This window comes from Trachurus trachurus (genome assembly GCF_905171665.1).
Source record: "Trachurus trachurus genome assembly, chromosome: 20".
Classification (NCBI taxonomy): domain Eukaryota; kingdom Metazoa; phylum Chordata; class Actinopteri; order Carangiformes; family Carangidae; genus Trachurus; species Trachurus trachurus.
In genome coordinates, this window is record NC_139911.1 from 24,120,866 (window position 1) to 24,142,176 (window position 21,311).

The 21,311-nt window shown below is 42.8% G+C and overlaps 2 protein-coding genes across 2 annotated transcripts in view; one reads left to right on the forward strand and one right to left on the reverse strand.

Moving 5' to 3' along the window:
* LOC311003561 (piezo-type mechanosensitive ion channel component 2-like) overlaps nucleotides 1–20,173 on the reverse strand; it is an 82,366-nt gene extending 62,193 nt beyond the window's left edge. The window contains exons 1-4 of the mRNA XM_083995328.1: nucleotides 20,052–20,173; nucleotides 7,814–7,903; nucleotides 2,821–2,928; nucleotides 2,684–2,726 (exon numbers count right to left, since the gene is read on the reverse strand). Coding sequence (XP_083851454.1) covers nucleotides 2,684–2,726; nucleotides 2,821–2,928; nucleotides 7,814–7,903; nucleotides 20,052–20,115 — 305 coding nt within the window. The 5' untranslated portion in view covers nucleotides 20,116–20,173. The remainder of the gene's footprint in view (nucleotides 1–2,683; nucleotides 2,727–2,820; nucleotides 2,929–7,813; nucleotides 7,904–20,051) is intronic.
* Nucleotides 1–21,311, forward strand: part of tubb6 (tubulin, beta 6 class V) — a 403,096-nt gene that overhangs the window by 99,693 nt on the left and 282,092 nt on the right. The gene's annotated exons all lie outside the window — the stretch shown is intronic.

Genomic DNA, 21,311 nt, shown 5'->3' on the forward strand with positions numbered 1-21,311 from the left:
TCTGAAATGTTCTTTTTGACAAGAGGCAAAACTGAATTACAGATATCTACAACACATATCCAGTGTGGCTTTTTTACAGCGACTGGAGGTGAGACACTACACTGAGCCGACAGTCACCGCTGTCATATTTCTTCTGGATGGTTCCCTCCCACATCACATACTCTCGGCACTGATGTTGTTGCATTCAGGTGCAGTCAGGCAGACGGCCGTCGGCAAACCAACCCGATGTCATTTTACTCCACGAGAGAAAGACGGTAAAACGTGGGTCAGGTAAACAATACCACATCACCATGACAACATATTGTCACGCCTGTATTGTTTTGCCTCGTGCTGGTGGACCACTTGTTTACATAGAGGCTTATTTATCCTGTTACATGCAGCGTCTGTACCTTTAAAGGGATAGTTCACCCACAATTGAAATTTTTTCTTCTCTGAATTACAGGGGGTCTCGGCGTAGCAGTGCATGTCCATATACCGGTTGTAAATGGATACCAATTGTCTTCGTAACAAAAAGACACACCAAAAAACATCCAAATACCTCCATGCTGCTCGTATGTAATGTCTGTCTTGTAATGAAGGCCCGAAATGCGAAATTGTCCCGAAAAAAATTAAATAAGTCTATATTTCAAGCTTGTTTGTAGCGGAAGCTTCTTGAAGCTCCTCTTCCCTGTTCGTCAAATTTGGATGAACTGGGAAGAGGACAGACCCTGGTTCGTCCAAATTTGACGAATCGGGAAGTAAAATATAGACTTGTTTAATTTTTTGGGGGACAATTTCGCATTCCGGGGCTTCAATACAAGACGGACATTACATACGAGCAGCATGGAGGTATTTGGATGTTTTTTGTGTGTCTTTTTGTTACGAAGACAGTTGGTATCCATTTGCAACCGTTATATGAACATGCACTGCTACGCCGAGACCCCCTGTAACTCAGAGAAGCCAGAAATTTCAATTTTGGGTGAACTATCCCTTTAATAAAGAAGAACTAACATCACTATAAAAAGAACAGTACAAAGTAAGTTCAAATGTCTGAGTAAGCGTGTTACATTTTAAACCTAACATATTATGTGGTGATAGGGATGGTTGTCAGTCTATTAGGAAGAGCTAGTTAAACTTGATGCAGTCTAATACAGCAGCTCTACAGTAAATCAACCTGCATGCTGTGTGAAGGTTCCATGTTGACTCAGTTAAATAAACGCTGAACTTGAGCTGCACTGGGTTCAGCTCTGAACCACAATCAGGAAACCAGGAGTCTGCTGTGAACATGTAGCCCAACACACTCTGTGCCTTACTGTGTTTATTGGTGTGTGTAGGTGTTTGCAGAGCCATGTAGTCCAGACAGAGAGACTACTGTCTGAACCTCCTGCTGCACACACACAAACACACACACACACACACACACACACACACACACACACAAACACACACACACACACACACATGATCAGTCAGCGAGGCTGTCATGATTCATTGTGGAGAAGGACTGCTACCACAGCTCTGATTTCAGCAGTGTGTCCCCACTTGCTGTTTGTTATGTCTTTATTTACTACAATTCTGTCTCAGCTGTCTGATAATGAGTTGTTATGTGGTTGGAGCAGCAGAGGTGAAGGCAGCTCCCTGTCACTTCTCAGCTGCTTCAGATTACATCACATAAACTGACACCAGATGAGTTACAGAAGGACGGTAAAATACTTCTACGACTTAACACACTGGTGTAGTAGTGAAGACTTTGATGTTCCTCACAGGAGCTTCAACTCTCCAACAAATCAACAACAGTTGTCCTACACATATGAAATTATACACATGAACAGAGGCTGAGTCAGCACCACACACACACACATACACAATAACCACATCTGTAGTCTCTTTGTCACAAGCTGTGTGTGTGTGTGCATATCTCTGTTGTGTGGATGCTTTGTCTGGCCCGCCTACTGCTGAGGGTTCAGGTTCAAAATAGATTCTGGTTTAGTTTGGGGTTTTTAGTTGGAACATGATATGGCAGTACAGTACCAGTCAAACATTTGGACACACCATCTCATTCTTTGGTCTTTCTTTATTTTAATTTATATTGCTTTCTATATTGTAGATTCATGCTTAAAGGGATAGTTCAACATTTTGGCAAATTGGCCCATTGCCATAATCCCTATAGTTTTAGGAGTAAGTTCATTACCTTTAATTGTCGGTGCAAGCTGTTTTTAGAATGGAGCAGCAAGCTACTCAGAGCTACATTACAGAGACTAATGGGATTTCTTGGTTTCCCTCATCAAACTCATCAAATACACAATCCAACAACTCCAGAATACTCTGGTGGACAAGTTGTGACCTGCACATTCACCACGCTATGAGATAATAAGGGAACGTTACGAGACAGAGTTGTTTTAGAGGTAAATTCATGCAAAACCGCTGATACCCGTTCCCGTCTGAGGCAGTTTTTCTCTGGATTTGCCTCGAAAACAACTCTGTCTCGTAACGTTCCGTTATTATCTCATAGCGTATAGCATATATAAAAGTTTTGATGTCTTCAGTTTGAATCTACAGTGTAGAAACTGATGAAAATAAAGAAAAACACTGAATGAGAAGGTGTGTCCAACCTTTTGACTGGTAGTGTAGTTCATCCAACAATAAATAATGACCAACTGACCAACTGTCTGCCAGTATCGTTATCACATTATGTCATTCTTACCTCAACAGGCCGAGCTGACCCAGAGCCTTCTGCCACGATGTACCTGCAGACAGACACATGGACAGTCAGACAGGCCAACAGACGGTTCAACAGACAGATGTGCACAGACAGTGAACAGAGAGACGGGGGGATCTTACAGTTGTAGTCAGGCTGCAGTGTAGCGGTGGTCACCTGGAAGAAGCACTGCAGCAGGAGGAAGAGGAAACTGGAGACACACAGCACTGTCACACAGCGACTTGTGTTACCTAGGAGACAGAAACCAGATTTTAATTAGAAAACCTCTGGTGTTAAAGTTTTTTTTAAGTGAACAAGGTTGATGAGGTCAGGAGAATCACTTCATCTCAGTCAAAGCAACGGAAAATAGGTACAACAGACACTGCAGCACTGTAATGTTGAAGTTGTTCAGCACTTTTCTTTCTCTTCTCGTCACTTTGCTTTTTTTCTTTGTTGCATTTTACAGCTGTTCCCTCAGTTGTCTGACAATGATGTAACTAGTTTTCAAATTTGCATAACCCCACCCCTACCTGGTACCAGTAGAAGGGGCGGGGCAAGCAGTGGTTCATTTGTATTTAAAGGGACAGACACTGAAACCAACTGCTCTGAAGTTCAGAACTTCAGAACTTCAGCTTCAACTCTTTTCATCCTCTCAAAACAGTCCTGTTCAGAATCTGAAAAGAGCTGTCATGGTTGATCCTTGGGGGATTTTAACTGAAGCATGTCACAGACATGTCTTTAAAGTAGAAATTTACTCCCCCTCATGTGGACTAAGGGCTGGGAGAAGTTTCAGAGTCCTCCGTGGCTTCTCTGAGTTACAGGGGGTCTCGGCGTAGCAGTGCATGTCCATATAACGGTTGCAAATGGATACCAACTGTCTTCGTAACAAAAAGACACACCAAAAAACATCCAAATACCTCCATGCTGCTCGTATGTAATGTCCGTGTTGTATTGAAGCCCCGAAATGCGAAATTGTGCCAAAAAAAAAACTCTATATATTTCAAGCTTGTTTGTAGCGGAAGCTCCTCTTCCCGATTCGTCAAATTTGGACGAAACAGGGTCTGTCCTCTTCCCAGTTCGTCCACATTTGACGAACCAGGAGGAGGAGCTTCGAGAAGCTTCTGCTACAAAACAAGCTTGAAATATAGACTTATTTAATTTTTTTCGGGACAATTTCGCATTTCGGGTCTTCAATACAAGACGGACATTACATACGAGCAGCATGGAGGTATGTGGATGTTTTTTGGTGTATCTTATTGTTACGAAGACAGTTGGTATCCATTTGCAACCGTTATATGGACATACACTGCTACGCCGAGACCCCCTGTAACTCAGAGAAGCCACGGAGGACTCTGAAACTTCTCCCAGCCCTTAGTCCACATGAGGGTGAGTAGATAATGAGTGACATTTCAATTTTGAGTGAACTATCCCTTTAAGACACCTGGGAACTATTTTAATTTGTGGAAAAGAGGCAGAATATGTCTCCTTTAATATATAGTTTTAAATGACCCCCCAGACTACAAATCACATTCTCCAGATGAAGGAACATGATCGTTTGGTACACGACACAACAAAATTCACATCATTATTCTCATATTTGAACATGAACATGATCATTCCAGCTGAAATCATCATCAACAAGCCTGTATTTAAACACACACTCTACTCATGTACCAGATAAAACACAGTGGCTCTGTGGTTTCCTTTACATTCAGAAAAACACAGGGAAACACAGGAAGTGATGTTACACAGTGAGTCATCACATATCCTGTGCAGATGGACTCCCCCCCAGAGATGACCTCGCTATTCTCTCTGTTTCCTCAGGAAGATCCTTCAGGAAACAAGCAGTATCCTGTCATCACCTGAGATCTGCTGCTACACTGCACTGCGTGCTAATGCATGTCTTTACAGAGTGTGTTACTGTGTGTGCCCCACCACCCCTCCACACACACACACAGGGACACAGAGGTTAGGTATGTGTCTGGAAATGACACTATCAGCAGATAACATGTAATTATCATGATGTCACTGATGAAACACAGACATATAAAGAGCAGCTTGTGCCAGATGTTCAGCAGAAGTCACAGTATGAGTCTGTTCATGTCTCTACACAGTCTATCACCTACTACACATGATCCATTCACTTTATTACCTCCTACACACCAGTTGTTCATCTCTCAACACAGAGCTGACTGTGTGGAGGAGGAGGAGGGGTCAGGTAGTACAGTCATGGCCGAAGGTTTAGAGAATGACACAAGAATTGGTTTTCAGAGTTTGCTGATTCAGTTCTTCTTTTTTTTTTTGGCTTTTCTCAGATGTTACTATGGTAACTGGAGTATAATTACAAGCGTTTCATAACAGTTAAAGCAGAAGTAAGCGGAATGTTTGTGTTAATATAAGTCTTAAATAGTTCTATCTTCCGACAGCAATCACTTACATAGAGTGTTTGGTCTGAAACACGGGCCTGTCGGTCACTCTGCTCTGCTGTAAGCCGAGGAGAAAACCTTCCTTGTATCCTACAACCTTTATCCAATGAGAAGAGAGAACGGCATAAAGGGGCGGTTCTCTCTGTGTGTGCAGCCAAGGGATGCGCGTGAATGTGGTGACGTAGGGACGAGGGCGGGGACTGCTAACTCCATCTGCTGACAGGAAGTTAGACAAAACCACCGGATCACTTACTTCTGCTTTAAAGACTTTTATTGACAATTACATCAAGTTGATCAAGTGTCTTTGATGGTGGAGAAGTTGCTCTCAGAGGATGCATTGCAACCGTTCTTTATTCATGGCTGAGTGAGTGAGCGCACTGCACACACATGAATGGCGTCAGGATGCTTCACCGTCGGCCTGACACAGGACTGATGGGAGCGCTCAGCTTTTCTTCTCTGGAGGTCCCAACCAATGATCAGAGAAAACTACTGTACCCCAGTCCTCAGCAGTCCAGTCCCTGGACCTTTTACAGAGTATCTGTGTGTCCCTGATGTTTGTCCTGGAGACAAGTGGCTTCTGCCATTCCTGACCCCCAATCCCACAGCTGGATCAACTTCAGTAGATGGTGCCTGCTGGACTTTCTTTGGAACCCTGAAGTCTTCTTCACAAGAATCGAGCTTCTCTCTTTAAGTTCACTTTCATGGCAAAGAGGGACTAGGTAAATATGAATTCCTATTCATCTGATCACTCTTCATAATATTCTGGAGTTCATGCAAACTGCCATTTAGGGCTAGCCTCGTAAACCAGCCTCTCGCGGAAATGCATTTCATTTCATTCCGAGGGAGAGTCTGGCCTCATTGCCGCTGTAAGCGTTTGGCCTGAAACCCTCAGAAGGCCGAGCCAATCAGCGTCGCCGCTGTGATTGACACAGCACGTTGGCCAATCAGGGACCGACTGGTGCAACGCCCCGTCACAACACCAACTTGCTGATTGGCTGAATGGGGTTGTCTGTCAATGCTACTACTCCCGCCCAGCTCCCGCCCACCCCAAACGCTTACAGGGGGAATGAGGCCAGACTCTCCGTCGAAATGAAATGAAATGCATTTCCGCGAGAGGCTGGTTTACGAGGCTAATTTAGGGCTGCAACGAGTAGCATATTTTACTATCCGAATGTTCAGGGTCACTATCCGAGTAGTACTCGAGTATTCGTTTACCGACGGAGGAGGGGGGAGCGGAGCGCAGCGCCATGTAGAGGGAGAGCGGAGCGGAGCACAGAGCGGCATGTGGGAGGAGAGCGGAGCAGCCGAAGAGAGCCACGTAAATCGAACAGTAAAGTAACACACTTTTTCATAATAACACACTTTTTGTTTTAATAAAACAGCTGAAACTGTTGTCCATGTGTGATATTTTTCCTCACAGATCCGTCCTCAAATCACTCGTTATTAAAAGAGCAAAACAAAAAAAAAAGAAAGAAGGAATGCCATGGAATTAAATTGTCCCGTCAATAGGCTAAACATTTTTCTTATAACGGCAGCGCACACTTCAATAAAGGAACCATTAACATTTCAGCCTAAATAAACAATGAAATATTGGGGGGCGGAGCGGTGTGTGTGTGGGGAGGGGGGTGGGGGGGTCCGAGTATCCGCGCAGTGACAAGGCGCTCCAGCGCGAGGGCCCGGGCGGGGTTTGAACCCTAGTCTCCTGGGTAAGAGTCATGCGCACTGACCATTCAACCAAAGGGATATCACTGTGGCCAAGTAGCCAGGGCGCATGATCTATTGGAGGCATAGTGACAGGACCATCAACTGTCACACCATCATAAAAACTGAGGCAGCAGACTGAAAATTAACATTTGTGTCATTCTCAAAACCTTTGGCCATGGCTGTAGTACTGATCAGTTTGGGTACCTGTGGTGGAGGAGAGGTTAAAGGCCAACTTTTTTTTTTTCGTGTCTTGCCTCACTCCCGAGTCCATGACCAGCAGATAGACACCATCCTTTCGACTGTGTGTGCAATAACAAGGGAGATACGGGCAGAGCTGGCGTACCGCTAATTAGCTTAGCTCAAACACTGGAAGTGTATCAGTAGTGTTAGCCTGCCTCCACCTAAAGTCATCAGAGAAACTCTTCAGCAGCTCTAAACGGAAACCGACAGGCCGATCTTCGTCTCAGAGCTGACAAAACTCTCCGGTAAGGCATCTTGAGCGGTTAGCGGTTAGGTTAGCTTCCTATTTCAAATAAAAGTAAAAGCACAAATTCTATCGTCATGGTTTTCTGTATGTAAAGGGCAACGGGTGTTTTATTTTGTGAAAGTAACCCGAAGTGCGTTGGTCACAACGGCTAGCTTGAGTAGCGCCCAACGGCTACTTTCTCACCTAAAAATGTTTGAAATGTGGATAAAGTGATATATTTACAGAGTTTAGAGCTAAAATTAAATCAGCTTCTGACTGCTGATTTTGGCTCGGGTAGGAGGCAGGCTAACACTACCTATACACTTCCAGTGTTTGAGCTAAGCTAATTCACGGTGCGCCAGCTCTGCCCATATCTCCCTTGTTACTGCACACACAGTCGAAAGGATGGTGTCTATCTGCTGGTCATGGACTCGGGAGTGAGGCAAGACACGGAAAAAAAATGTTGGCGTATCCCTTTAAATGACAGGACTGATCAGTTTTGGTACCTGTGGTGGAGGAGAAGTTAAATCAGTTTGGTACCTGTGTTGGAGGAAGGCTCAGGCAGCAGCGGCAGCAGCAGCAGCAGGAGGACATACACCAGAGAGAATCCATTATATCGCAGCACACAAGCTGTGAACACATGAATCAACACATGAGTCAGAAAATCAATACACACACATACATCAGATAGATTCTTACAGAGATCAAACCTGGATAATCATCAATATCCAATAACTGAGAAAAGACCAACTAAAACTTGTACAATCAACTGATCTGATACAATCTGTGATGAGATGTGATCCAGGAGAACTGGTGATTAAATATAATGAATTGTAGGTGACTAGATGTGAATTAAACTGCTTCTACTCTCAATTTGACTTGTAACCTGACTTGACTTTGAGTGTGTTAGTGTTTTGTTTACTGTGGATTTAACTGGACTGTGTAAACACTGCAGAGAGAAATACACAACCATAACCACACAGCAGAAAACCTGCTGTCAGTAAGTCCAACATGTCAAGTGTTCCATAAACAGGAAACAGTGATGTACTACAACCACAGCGGATCAATCAACCTGAGATGATGAGAAGCTAAGTATGAGTCTGACAGAGGATCACAAACCAAAAGGTCACGTCTTCTAGATTCAAACTGTTTCCAAAAGGTGGACGTCAGAGACTCAACAGCATGAGCCTCTCCTTATATATAGCTCCTTTAGCCAAATGCTATTGTGACTGCAAAGCACATCACTGTAAATGTAGTGGATAATTCTGTTTAACTCCTTGTTTTCCTGCTGTGAAAGGTCTGGTTTCTCTCGTGTGAGAAGTCCCTTGAGCTCCTAAATAAAACTGTGATATCTCAGGAATGTGTCATGGTTTTATTTAAGAGGGTTGAGTTAAGGAAAGCTGCTGGTTCTGATGCCACCTGTGGACCTACCAGCTCAGCTCAGTCTTCACCAGACTCTTCCAGATGTGAGCTGACCCTGATTTTCTGACTTCACGTCAGCTTTTAACAAGTAGCAGACCCTTTTTTTTTCTTAGAGTGAAAGCCTTTTTTTTCTTTCTTATTTTAATCTCATAGACCAGCTCCTCATGCTGATTTTCAGATTTGTCACTGAGAAGATCCACCAGATCTTTGTGAACAGATAAATGCCCAACACAGCTGTGTCTGACCCTGTCTATTCATTATGAACACTGACATTGGCAGGAATGAATCTCTCTGCTCCAGGGTTGAGCCTGATCGTGTTGCATTCCCTGAGTTTGTCAAATGGTTCTGATAATTAACTTGACCTCAATGTATCAAACCCAAAATGATATAATTGAAGCTGCAAGCTGCAAGGCCCTCGCTCTCTGAATGTAGATAAAGAGATATATGAACTGAACTAGTTCAGAGTTAAAGCAGATATCAGCTTCACGGCCGTTTCGGCTAATGCTGCGTTCAAGGCAGGCTTTTGAAACCGTAAGTTACAGCTTCAAGTCACAACTACGACTTGGTAGCGTTCCAGGTAACCCGTAGCTCGTGTTTTTACCATCCTGTTGTCTGTGAAAGTTCCCTATAACGGCCACTCGTAACTTCCGACCCGTGAACTCGTACCAGATCGAACTGGTATGACTTCACAGGAAGGAAAAACACAAAGTACGAGTTTCTTTGAACGCACCATGAGTTAGCAGCCCCCGCCCTTGTCAGGCATCAATTGGTCCTCGTGCTACGTCACCACATTCACGCGCATCCCTTGGCTGCACACACAGCCCTTCATGCCGTTCTCTCTCCTCATTGGATAACACTTGTATCCCACAAGGAAAATTTTCTCCTCGGGTTACAGCAGAGCAGAGTGACGGAGAGACTCGTGTTTAGGCTGAAATACTTCATGTAAGTGATTGCTGACGGAAAATAGGACTATTTAGGACTTATATTAACAAAAACATTCCACTGATATCTGCTTTAATGAAATGACTGAAGATGAAAGAGACAATAAAATGAACTTTGTGGTGGGTTGGTGATGGAGGGGTCTGAGACCAGCCGTTGCTCTTGCAGGCTGATGTGATATAAACCTTAAAGGGATAGTTCACTCAAATTTGAAATTTCACTTATTATCTACTCACCCTCATGTGGACTAAGGGCTGGGAGAAGTTTCAGAGTCCTCCGTGGCTTCTCTGAGTTACAGGGGGTCTCGGCGTAGCAGTGCATGTCAATATAACGGTTGCAAATGGATACCACTTTTCTTCGTAACAAAAAGACACACCAAAAAACATCCAAATACCTCCATGCTGCTCGTATGTAATGTCCGTCTTGTATTGAAGCCCCGAAATGCGAAATTGTTCCGAAAAAAATTAAATAAGTCTATATCTGTCCAAATCTCGCAAGATTTGCACTGGTGTCAGTGCGATTACTGACACCAGTGCGATTACTGACACCAGCGCAAATCGGACGGTGCAAACAAGCTTGAAATATAGACTTATTTAATTTTTTCCTGAACAATTTCGCATTTCGGGGCTTCAATACAAGACGGACATTACATACGAGCAGCATGGAGGTATTTGGATGTTTTTTGGTGTGTCTTTTTGTTACGAAGAAAAGTGGTATCCATTTGCAACCGTTATATTGACATGCACTGCTACGCCGAGACCCCCTGTAACTCAGAGAAGCCATGGATGACTCTGAAACTTCTCCCAGCCCTTAGTCCACATGAGGGGGAGGAGATAATGAGTGCAATTTAAATTTTGGGTGAACTATCCTTTTAATGAAATGACTGAAGATGAAAGAGACAATAAAATGAACTTTGTGGGGGGTTGGTGATGGAGGGGTCTGAGATCAGCTGAATGTTGCTCTTGCAGGCTGATGTGAGATAAACATTAACTTTAAAAGAATTGAGGAAGCAGGTGTTGAACAGATGATTAAAAACCAGAGGAGGACAACGTGATGACTAATAGTTACAATAATGACTCAATCACAGTTCCTGGGGGGGCAGTGCACATTTGATCAGGGGTGTTTCCCATCTTCTCCTTTGTGTCAACTAGAAAGAGTAATTCTCCATGGAACCTTGAATTATTGAACCTGGACTTCTCCGGCTCGCCCATGACCATAAAATATTAAATGAGACAACATAGAAGTCTGATGGCAGAAAGGAACAACACAAAGATGGATTTGATGATACATCCTTTCAGGCCTCAAGTCTTCATAGTAGTTAACTGATCAAGCAACATAATGAACATTCCCTAAAGCTAATGGAGACTAAATGGGGCTACACAACACATTATAAAAACATTGTGGGTGTCTGTTGTGTGAAGGATGCAGAAATATAAGGTCTCCAAAGCCATATGTATGTTGTGGGCTTTTTAAAAGTGGAACTCTGCAGGTCTGATCGCTTTTCTTTGTTTTGGTCGTTTTTTTCTTAACGTTATTTATCAAATTATACATAATAGATTACAGATTGCGGGGCGTGTTGGTGTCGTAGTATTTCTCACAAGACGAGAGCTGGGACACCGGGTCGGAGGCTCTGATCTTACAAGGTTGGTTGTTTCAGCCAAGAGACGCTTGGAAGGCAGAGAGCCTCCATTCTCCCTGGAACTAGTCATTGAACCACCACAATTACTCCAAAGCTGTTAAATGAAGGTACAGATCTTGCAAAGTTCCCCTTTAAATGGCCCTATGATAGAAATCTGGGAATTGAGTTATTCTATAAAAACATAACAAATGTGAGAGAACAGTCAGATATTTCATTTTACGTTTCACTCAGATCTGGGTCTGTGAAGAGAGCTCTGCTGATCCCTGGTCAGGTCTGGAATGTGGGTTGTAGTTTTATGAGAGGACGACAGGAGACTCTAGTTTGTGTGTTTTCATGTTTGGGACAACATGTTCAAAGGGAGAGTTCAACATTTTGGCAAATTTCCCTATTGCCATAATCCCTATAGTCGCAGTAGGTTCATCATTTTATTTAGAAAGCGCCTTTCACGCCACTCAAGGACACTTTACAGCAATTAAAATCATCAATAAACAACACAAAAACACAAAAACACAGAATAAACAACATTAAAAACATCAGTAAGAATGAATAAATAAAAGGAACAAATAAATAAAACTGTGCAGAATAAAGGGGAATGTTAGAGTGAGGGGTGGTGGAGTGGATAAGCCATTTTGAACAGGTGGGTTTTGAGTTTTAAATTAAGTTTTAATAGCAAACAAACACCGCATATCTTCAAAATCAGGCAGGTTTCCAGGATGCCAAGTAGCCTACTCATTTTAATGTAACAATTGCCGATGAGAACCGGTGTCAAAAAGGAAAAGAGAGAAGAAAAAAGTCGATCAAGGACTTCATGATCGATTACCATGGCAACGAACGAAGCTTCGAAGCTTCAAATTTTTTGGGTCAGCCCTATCCAAAACACTCTTGTGGAGAAGTTGTGACCTGTACATTCACCACCCTTTGTATAATTATGTAACATTACGACACATGAAGCAAATACTCAGAACTACTTGCGCTTTTGAAATCACTCCGCCCAGCAGTCATGTCTGGAATGTAGTTCCGGTTTTAAATTTGCCTCGAAAACAACTCTGTCTCGTAATGTTACATTATTATTTCAAAGCGTGGTGAATGTGCAGGTCACAACTTGTCCACCAGAGTGTTTTGGAGTTGTTGGATTGTGCATTTGATGAGTTTGATGAGGGACAGGGGACCTGTACCGTTCACCTCCATTGTGTTCGCTGAGCAGCTCACGTCTCTGCCCCGCACGTCTCAAAACAACATGCACTGATAATTAAAGGTGATGACCCTAACCCCATGACTATAGAGATAATGGCAAAATTTGCCAAAATGTTGAACTGTCCCTTTAACATTCACACCGTACTGATAACCACAGTTTCTGCTGTCACTTTTCCTGTATAAGAAACAGTCATACTACCAAATACTTATTGCCACTACATTGCAAGCTTGCCTGGTTTTTCCATTTGGTGACCCTCTGACCAGTTGACCCATGGTCTGGTGGTCCATCTATCTGGGCTACTAAAAACACATGTGTTTGTGGGAGGAGGGTCGTTGGGTCTTTGGGTCTCAGTTTCCCAGACTATATAACATTTAGGTCAGCTCCAAGACGGCTGGAGTCAGACAGAAGACTTGTGTTCCCTCTGGGGGAAACAGGTGAAAGGGAAGGCAGAGAACATCATCAGCTGACCTCACCACACTTTGTCTTCTATGTATTTACTTTACTCATTGCCATCTTTGTTATTTTCACTGTGCTGTTCTTCACTTGTTTGTTGATCTGTGCCTTTGACATGAAACGGGCTACAAACGACACCCATTGTTGGGATAAATTAAGTTGTCTGAATTTGAATCTGAAACATATAGATTTTCTTGCATTTTCATCAGCCTCATCATAACATTTCATCCTTGAAGTATACGTTAAACTGCCACCCAGGGGAGGTGACATTAACTTGCGACTCCTTGAAAGGGAAACTTTTTGGATTTCCACTTTGGATACAGTGGCTAGGGCCTAGGGGTCTCAATGAATCATTTGATGTTAGACACTTCCTGTAAATAGTGCATTGTCCCTCTGTTATGGCTCTGTATTTATGCCAAGGTATCTATTTGTCCTGGTATATTACCTTTATTTTTGGTAGAATAACTTTTCTTTTAGCATTTCTATATATAACATTGACTTCTTTTCTCTTGATTGAGAGTACTTATATTTGCATTCTATATTGTACCATATATTTGACATTCCTATTTTGATTGAGGTTTTCCTTTCTCCCTATTTGTTGTATCCACATTTTGTACATTTTTGTTACATTTTTTCCTCTTTCACCTCATTTCGCTTTTTGTTCTGCACCTGGACACACATAGTGGATGCGCATGCACTGTTTTACCCACATAAAGAGGGAGAATAAAAAACTGATCACATGACACAGTTTGTAAACTTAAAGACACCGAGACCCAGACGGCGACAGAAAAATCTCTCATGTGACAGATCCATAAACAGTTTGAAGACGAATGTTTTCCTCCGCGCACACCTCCTTCCTCTGCAGAGACGGGTGGAGGGGGGGCAGTCAGGAAGAGCATGCACCCCTGTTCAGCCTCCCCTCCCCCAACACACACAGATTGGCTCCACTTTCTCAGGTAACAACATCTGGTTATGAGTGTGTGTGTGTGTGTGTGTGTGTGTGTGTGTGTGTGTGTGTGTGTGTGTGTGTGTGTGTGTGTGTGTGTGTGTGTGTGTGTGTGTGTGTGTGTGTGTGTGTGTGTGTGTGTGTGTGTGTGTGTGTGTGTGTGTGTGGTTAGCATGTGTCAACAAACACACCTCCCCCTCTCTCTGGAATGTGAGGCACATTAAAGGAGACTTCCACCTAAAAAGTGAATTGAAGACTCTGCGTGGCTCTGGATGGTGCTTAATAGTTTTGTAACAATCACCAGAAGGTATTATGTTGTCATGCTACTGATGCTACAGTATGATACCAACTTAAACTTCTAAGTCTTTAGCTATGTCATCACTGAAGGTTATTAAAGACAACAGCAGATTTGTCTAGAATCAGCCAATAACAAATAGAAACATTAAGTCAGTGGTTAATTGCTCAGTGGCCTGATAATACCTACACACTGTCCACTGGCTGCACAGTCAGGCATCAGACCTGCACACAGATGTCAGGGTAACACCATTGTGTACCTAGGATCAGTTATATTTAAACAGGACTCTGCATGAACACTTGCCGGCCAAACTAAATACACAACAAACTGCCTCCTACATCATAGAAGCAGAGCTTTATTCAGCTTGGCTGCCTGTGTTGTCAATGGTGTTTTCATTGGGAGACGGTTGGGGACCAGAGAGGCCCAAGTTATTAAATTCAAACAAAGCTGAGCAATGGGAGAGGGTAGAAATGATGGGATGGATCTGATCTTCTGATACATTGGAGCAAAGTGGACAGTTGTAAAACCGGAACACCAAACTGTTCAGTCTGAGTACAACACAGGAATCATCATAAACAAGTGCTGTGTCTCAATTTGAATAACTATTTATTTAAGTGTGTTAAACTGTTAAATATGACAAAATGCAGTGTACTTTAAAGGTACATTGTGTAGGAATTCCTCCCATCTAGCACTGTGGTTGTATATCGCAAGCAACTCGATTGTATTTTTCATGTTGCATTCACGTGAAATGGGGCAGACGGCAGACGAACGACAGCCGCTGCATGTAACAGGATAAACAAGCGTCTATGTAAACAAGTGGTCCACCAGCACGAGGCAAAACAATACACGTGACAATATGTTGTCATGGTGATGTGGTATTGTTTTACCGTCTTTCTCTGGTGGAGTAAAATGACATCCGGTTGGTTTGCCGACGGCCGTCTGCCTGACTGCACCTGAATGCAACACCAGATCCTCCGTCCTTCCTCACACTACACAGTGGTGACAGTTTTAACAGGCCGAGCCCACAGCTCCGCTGAGTTTCCGTGGTTACAAATGGCGATGCAACATGGCCGCCTCGGTTCGGTGCGTCGCCCACTTCTGTATTTGTAACGACTTGTAACAACTCATTCTAAGGTACCAGAAAGCTTTCATTTGTATGTGGGTGTGATTCCACTTCAGTGAAATACGTTTATGAAAGACATATTTGATTTTTGCTAATAAAAAGCCAAATAAGTTACATACTGGGGCTAAAACATCTTTTACAGATGGACAACAGGCTTTGTGGTGTCCATGGGTTTGCTCTAGTTGTTGACTATGTCCCAGGCATTTACATTTTGCGTCATTTTGTCATCTGCTGTGTCACTGTGAAGAGATGTGGCATACTACCCACTACACCTGCAGAAACAGAGCAAGAGTGTTGCACTGTCACACACTGAAAAGAACTCTAATGGTTCTAATAGCAGGTAAACTGTATGGTATCTAGATACCTTTTTAGCATCAGTACTGTATTAGGGGTGGGAATCTTTTACTATCTCACGATTTGATTCCGATTCTGATTTTTGGGGCTACGATTCCATTCAAAATCAATTTTCAATTCCAAACGATTTGATTCCTAATGATTTCTGCTTCAGTCTATCGGTGTGCAAAGGATCCTCATGATCTACTCCAGTCTGCTTTACAAGACAGAATGACTAAAGTGTCTTTTTCACATTTATTGAGTTTTAAACATTTATCCATGCTTAGATGGAATTGTTGAAACAGTTGCATCAAAGCAATATCACATACTGCTTAAGTAACAAAATTAAAAGTGTCTCTTTTAAAAAAAAAAAAAAAATAGTGCAGTTAAACATGCTGCCTTTTAAATTCTAAGGAAATGGAGGCTGACAGCCAGCAGATTTGTTTCATTTTTTTATTTTTTTTAATCGATTTTGGGACATTTTATATCGATTCTGAGTCGTATTAAATGAGAATTGCGATTCCTATGTGAATGGATTTTTTGGCACACCCCTATACTGTATATTGTGCAACACCACATGAGCAGAGTCTGCAGGCACATGTGACGTCATTTACGAGACTGTTACAAAAGTCTAGTCCCAGCACTCTGATTTAACTGCAGCGATGAGGGACTTTGAGCATATCTTCATGTTGATGTTGACTGTCCAAAACAACATTAAGACACTTGATGTTGTATGCAAACATCACGTAGGCCTACTACACTGCTTCAGCTCTAGCACCACTCTGCAGATCAGCTCATACTCTGGTTGTTCATGAGCTCTCTGTGTACTGAGGCAGGCTGCAACCACCCACTCATTCAGGAACTGGGCCCCTAAAGGACTGTGGTGAGTGTACAGATTGAAGTGTGCTGCTCCACACAACAAACCCTGGATCACCAGTATCATCAGGAGTCAGGAGGACCCCCCCTCAACCACAAGAACGAGGGTCTTCAGGGATGGGAACAATTAAGAAGCCTGGGTGTGCACAACATGAGCTGAAGAGATCAAGGCAGCACTGGGGCTCCTCACAGAGCCGGATTCAATAAATGGACTACACAGGCAGACTGTATTTTTTTGGCCCCCCTCAGTCGATGTTATGAATAGAAATCTGAAACTTACCAAAGTTACTAATAAGAAGTTAATTCACATTTTACATAGTGTAGTCTTTGGTTACAAGTTGGTTCTTCTTTGTATGCCAAAATAAGTCATGTGTCGTATAGCAGTGGTTTTCAAAGTGGGGGCCGCCAGGGGCTCCTAGGGGGTCCCCAGCAAATTAGAGGGAAGATGAGAACAAATACAAATAACAAAATAAAATAAAATTATTGTATTTTGGGCATTATTAATATATTATATTAAAATCTAATTCATGATAATATAACATATCGAAACCTTATTTGCCATACTCATCTTTCTAATTGTCTGCCAGACAAATTATCATTCATGACATCATGACCATTAACTGTTAACTGTTCCAAAACTCAGTAGGTTTTCAAAGGGGGTCCCTGGACAGGAGCTAATGCTATTCAGGGGGCCTTGCCATGGAAAGGTTTAACGTATAATAAAAATCAAAAAATATTCTGTTTAATTTTCGGATTGATCAGTCGCTGCCTTCAGAGGTCTGATATTTCTGTATAATGATTGTTGTTATAGCTACAGACCGTTGCTAGGGACAGCGGCACTGTCCAGCTCCTCTCTCAGACAGGTCTTGAATGTGGACAGATACCCTCAGGGGGTCACCTCACCCCTCCACTGTGCGTGGGGCTTCAATCCCCCGTCAGGAGTTATTTTTCCAGTAATGGCCAATTATCCTTATCTTATCCATTGCCATTCTTAAGGCAGTAGCACCAGTAACCCTTCCATGCGGCTCTCTCCCCATCGCATGCTATTTACTTCCTAACTCCTCCTCCCATTTGAACTGAGACATAAAGTTTTGATACGCCCAACAAACAAACTGTGTGTCATCCCACACTCGTGGATGGTTTGACTCGTGGATTTCTTTTAAAGCAACAAGTGCTACAGGGCTTGGTGTGACACTTGTCTGTCAAATCGTTTTCAAACACACATTTTAAAAAAAAAGAGAAAGAAATGGAAAGGACATACTGTATATACGACCTGCAGCGATCGTTTTGGCGCCTGGTCTATTTTGTGCGCGAGCGATCGCGTCAAGCCAGGCAGGAAGTCACACAAAGAAACATGAGAAAATAATATAAAAATAAATAAATGAATAGATCCATGGTCCTCCTGACCTCTGCACTTGACTGAACTGGCTGACGTATGTGATGTAACGTAATGTTAAAGATAAACAACGTCATTATATATTTTTAGTTAATGAAATATTGAGATATTAAAGCAGAAGTAAGCGATCCGGTGGTTTTGTCTAACTTCCTGTCAGCCGATGGAGTTAGCAGTCCCCGCCCTCGTCCCTACGTCACCACATTCACGTGCATCCCTTGGCTGCACACACAGAGAGGACTGCCCCTTTATGCCGTTCTCTCTCCTCATTGGATAAAGGTTGTAGGATACAAGGAAAGTTTTCTCCTCGGCTTACAGCAGAGCAGAGTGACTGACAGACCCGTGTTTCAGACCAAACACTCTATAGAAGTGATTGCTGTCGGAAGATATAACTATTTAAGACTTATATTAACACAAACATTCTGCTCACTTCTGCTTTAACACTGAAATAAATAGTATATTTATATATTTTTATTTGATTTGATTTATTTATGGGGTTTTTTGTTTTTTTTGGGTCCCTCTGTCTGGGCCCCCCGTGCCAATTGGGCCCTAGACACGTATCTAGTTTGCCTTTGCGTTTATCCGGCTCTGCTCCATTCCTGTTCACATTGGACTTTAGATACAACTCTCTATTCTTGCCACATCCACAGAAGAACTTGGATGAAACTGCAATTGTGGTGTGTATGAGGAACAAACAGGAGGAGGAGAACAGGGATCTGACGGTGGTCTTCAGTAAACCAGAGAGACAAGAACTACCTCCTTCTGAAAACCTCCAACACCCAAGTGGTCATTGACTTGCAGACAGAAGCATTGGTCCACTCTTCAGCAGTGATGCTGGTGCTACTTTTACTAAGTGACTGTTTCCCCTGTTATAATGTTGTTACCGTTACTGACAATAAAATGCGCCACAGCGTCGTGGAGCCTACCTGTGCGGAGGAATACTGAGTGAGTTGGTTAGTTCCAGATAAACGGGAGGTTAGGGTTAGGCTATGGTTAGAGGGTTAGGGGGGCAAGTCCAAGTAATTTAACATATTTGCTTATTTATATTAAAAAAAACACAATATACCTTTCCTGGTAATTCAGTTAATAACTGAGTTATTGGGGAAAGTAGTAACTATAACTAAATACTTTTTTAAAGCGAACTGGAGGTCTGTCTCCAGCAAAACATAGATGGATGGATGGACAACTTTCATATTAGTAATATACATTGCTTATATGGATTTCTATGTGATGCCCCTGTCCAGCCTTGGACAGTGCTGGAGGAGTGGCTAAGGATAGTATTATAGGTCTTTCTCTATTATTTGGTTTATGGAGTGTTTGAATGTAGTGAAATGTAAAAGTTGGGGACTAGATTTATACGTTTACACTGAAATGTGATAATGACTTCAAGCTTTCTGCTTTCTCAAACTGGGAATAGTTGTTTTTTTCTTCTTATGAATGTCCACACTGAGTAACTGAGCTGAAGTGCAACTGCTGTGATAAGATCTGAGGTAAGGACCTGTAGCATTTCCCATTTGCGATCCTCTAGCATAGAAAACCCTGGAACGCCCCATAATTCTTGGCCACAGCAACATTTAAAAACAATGCACCATTGTAGTTTTATCATGGCAGAACCGGTAAATTTAGAAACAACACAGCAGCTGTTTTATGTTTGTAACATGACCCAGAACTGATGGAAATCCTTGTCTGATAGACTAAAGTCCAAATCCATAAATATAGATTTCTCCTCTTTAAATCCAGTTAGGAGTCACCATTAAGAACAGGCAGATTGGATTTCTAGATAACAAGATCATCTTCATAAGAAATACATAAATGTCATTTCACTATATCTAAATCCTTTCCACTGTTGAAGACAAAACCAAGAATGATCTGATTTTTTCTTCTTCTTACACACTTGTAGAAATGTCAAAGTGTTCAAGCCAGGAAATGATCTAGCTATCTGACTTCATTCTGATCACGCATTCATTTATTTCTACTTAATTATGACTCTATTGTCTATAAATGTAACACAGGGTTAGGGTCTACAGGGCCAGAGTGCTGTAGTAGGCTAAAGCATCAGAAACCCCTAGGCTGGACTCAGATCAGCTGTTCCCTGCTGCCTGCTGACCCACAGCCACCTGAGGAACCCGGACCCGGACCCGGACCCACACACAGATCCACTTACCCGCGGTGAGGCTGAGGGGCAGCAGAACCCTGAAGACCAGACCCAGAGCCAGCTCTGAGGACATCTTGAACCAGACTCGGTCCACCACCGATCCACTGCTTTAATCCGGGTTTTACACATCCAGATGTAAATCCAGATCCGTCCCCGTTCTGGTCGTGGTGGACCCTCAGCAGCAGCAGCAGCAGTAGTCCCGGTTCTGGTCTTGGTAGACCATCAGCAGCAGCAGCAGTAGTCCCGGTCCCGGGCTGTCAGAGAGCCGCAGGTCGCTCTGCGGGCGCCGACACACCCCGGTGACATCCTCTGTCCCCAGAGACTGTCCACACACACAGATGCTGATGTCTCACGGCTTGGCTCAACCCAACACAGACCGGGGATTCGAACAGGGATCTGTCTCTCTGTCCTCGTGTCTGTCTGTCTCTGCTGCAGTAAAACACTCAGACACGAAAACTTTGTCTTCTCTCCTCAAACTTTCTCCTTTGTCTGTTTTCCTGCAGGAAAACCACACACACCGAGCTGGAGCTTTTCTTCTTTTTCTTCCTCTTTTTCGTCTTCTTTTTCTTCTCCTTCTTCCTCTCCTTCTTCTTGTCTTTTTTCTTCACTTTTTTTCTTCACTCCCCGCTGCAAAACACCGACAGCGGCTCAATCTGCTCTTATAGGCTCCGCTCACCAAATGACTGACAGCTGCCTCAGCCAATCATAGGGCAGGAACGGGACTAACTCATTTTAAATGAAAAGCGACCACGCCCCACTCTGATAATCAACAATAATGTCCAATAGATCAAAGTATTAAATGAGGGCAGAGGTCTGGAGACTCTAATCTGTTCTGTTCTGTTTTATGCTTACATTTGATTAAACCACTAACAACGATACACTGAGGTTGATTATGAATTAAGATACAGTTAATGGAATTAATAATTAGGTTAATTAAATGATGTATCTGTCTATCAGCAGGCTAGTGCACAAAGATCTGAGCTGATGCAGCCTACACAGAACTAAACCTGTGTTCAAAATGTTGTCTGATGATGTCTGTTTCTTTGTTTTGTTTTGTCTTCCTTTTGTGTGTGTGTGATATGTCTGTTTGTTTGTTAAAAAAGGAAAAAAAAAACTCACAAATAAAATATTAAAAAAAATAAATAAATAAAAATGTTGTAAACCTGGGGCGGTGTTTAGCTCAGTTGGTACAGAGCACGTGTTGAGGCTACAGTCCTACCCCGGTTCCAATCTGCTGCAAATAAAGGCATGAAAAGCCCAAAAAAAAAA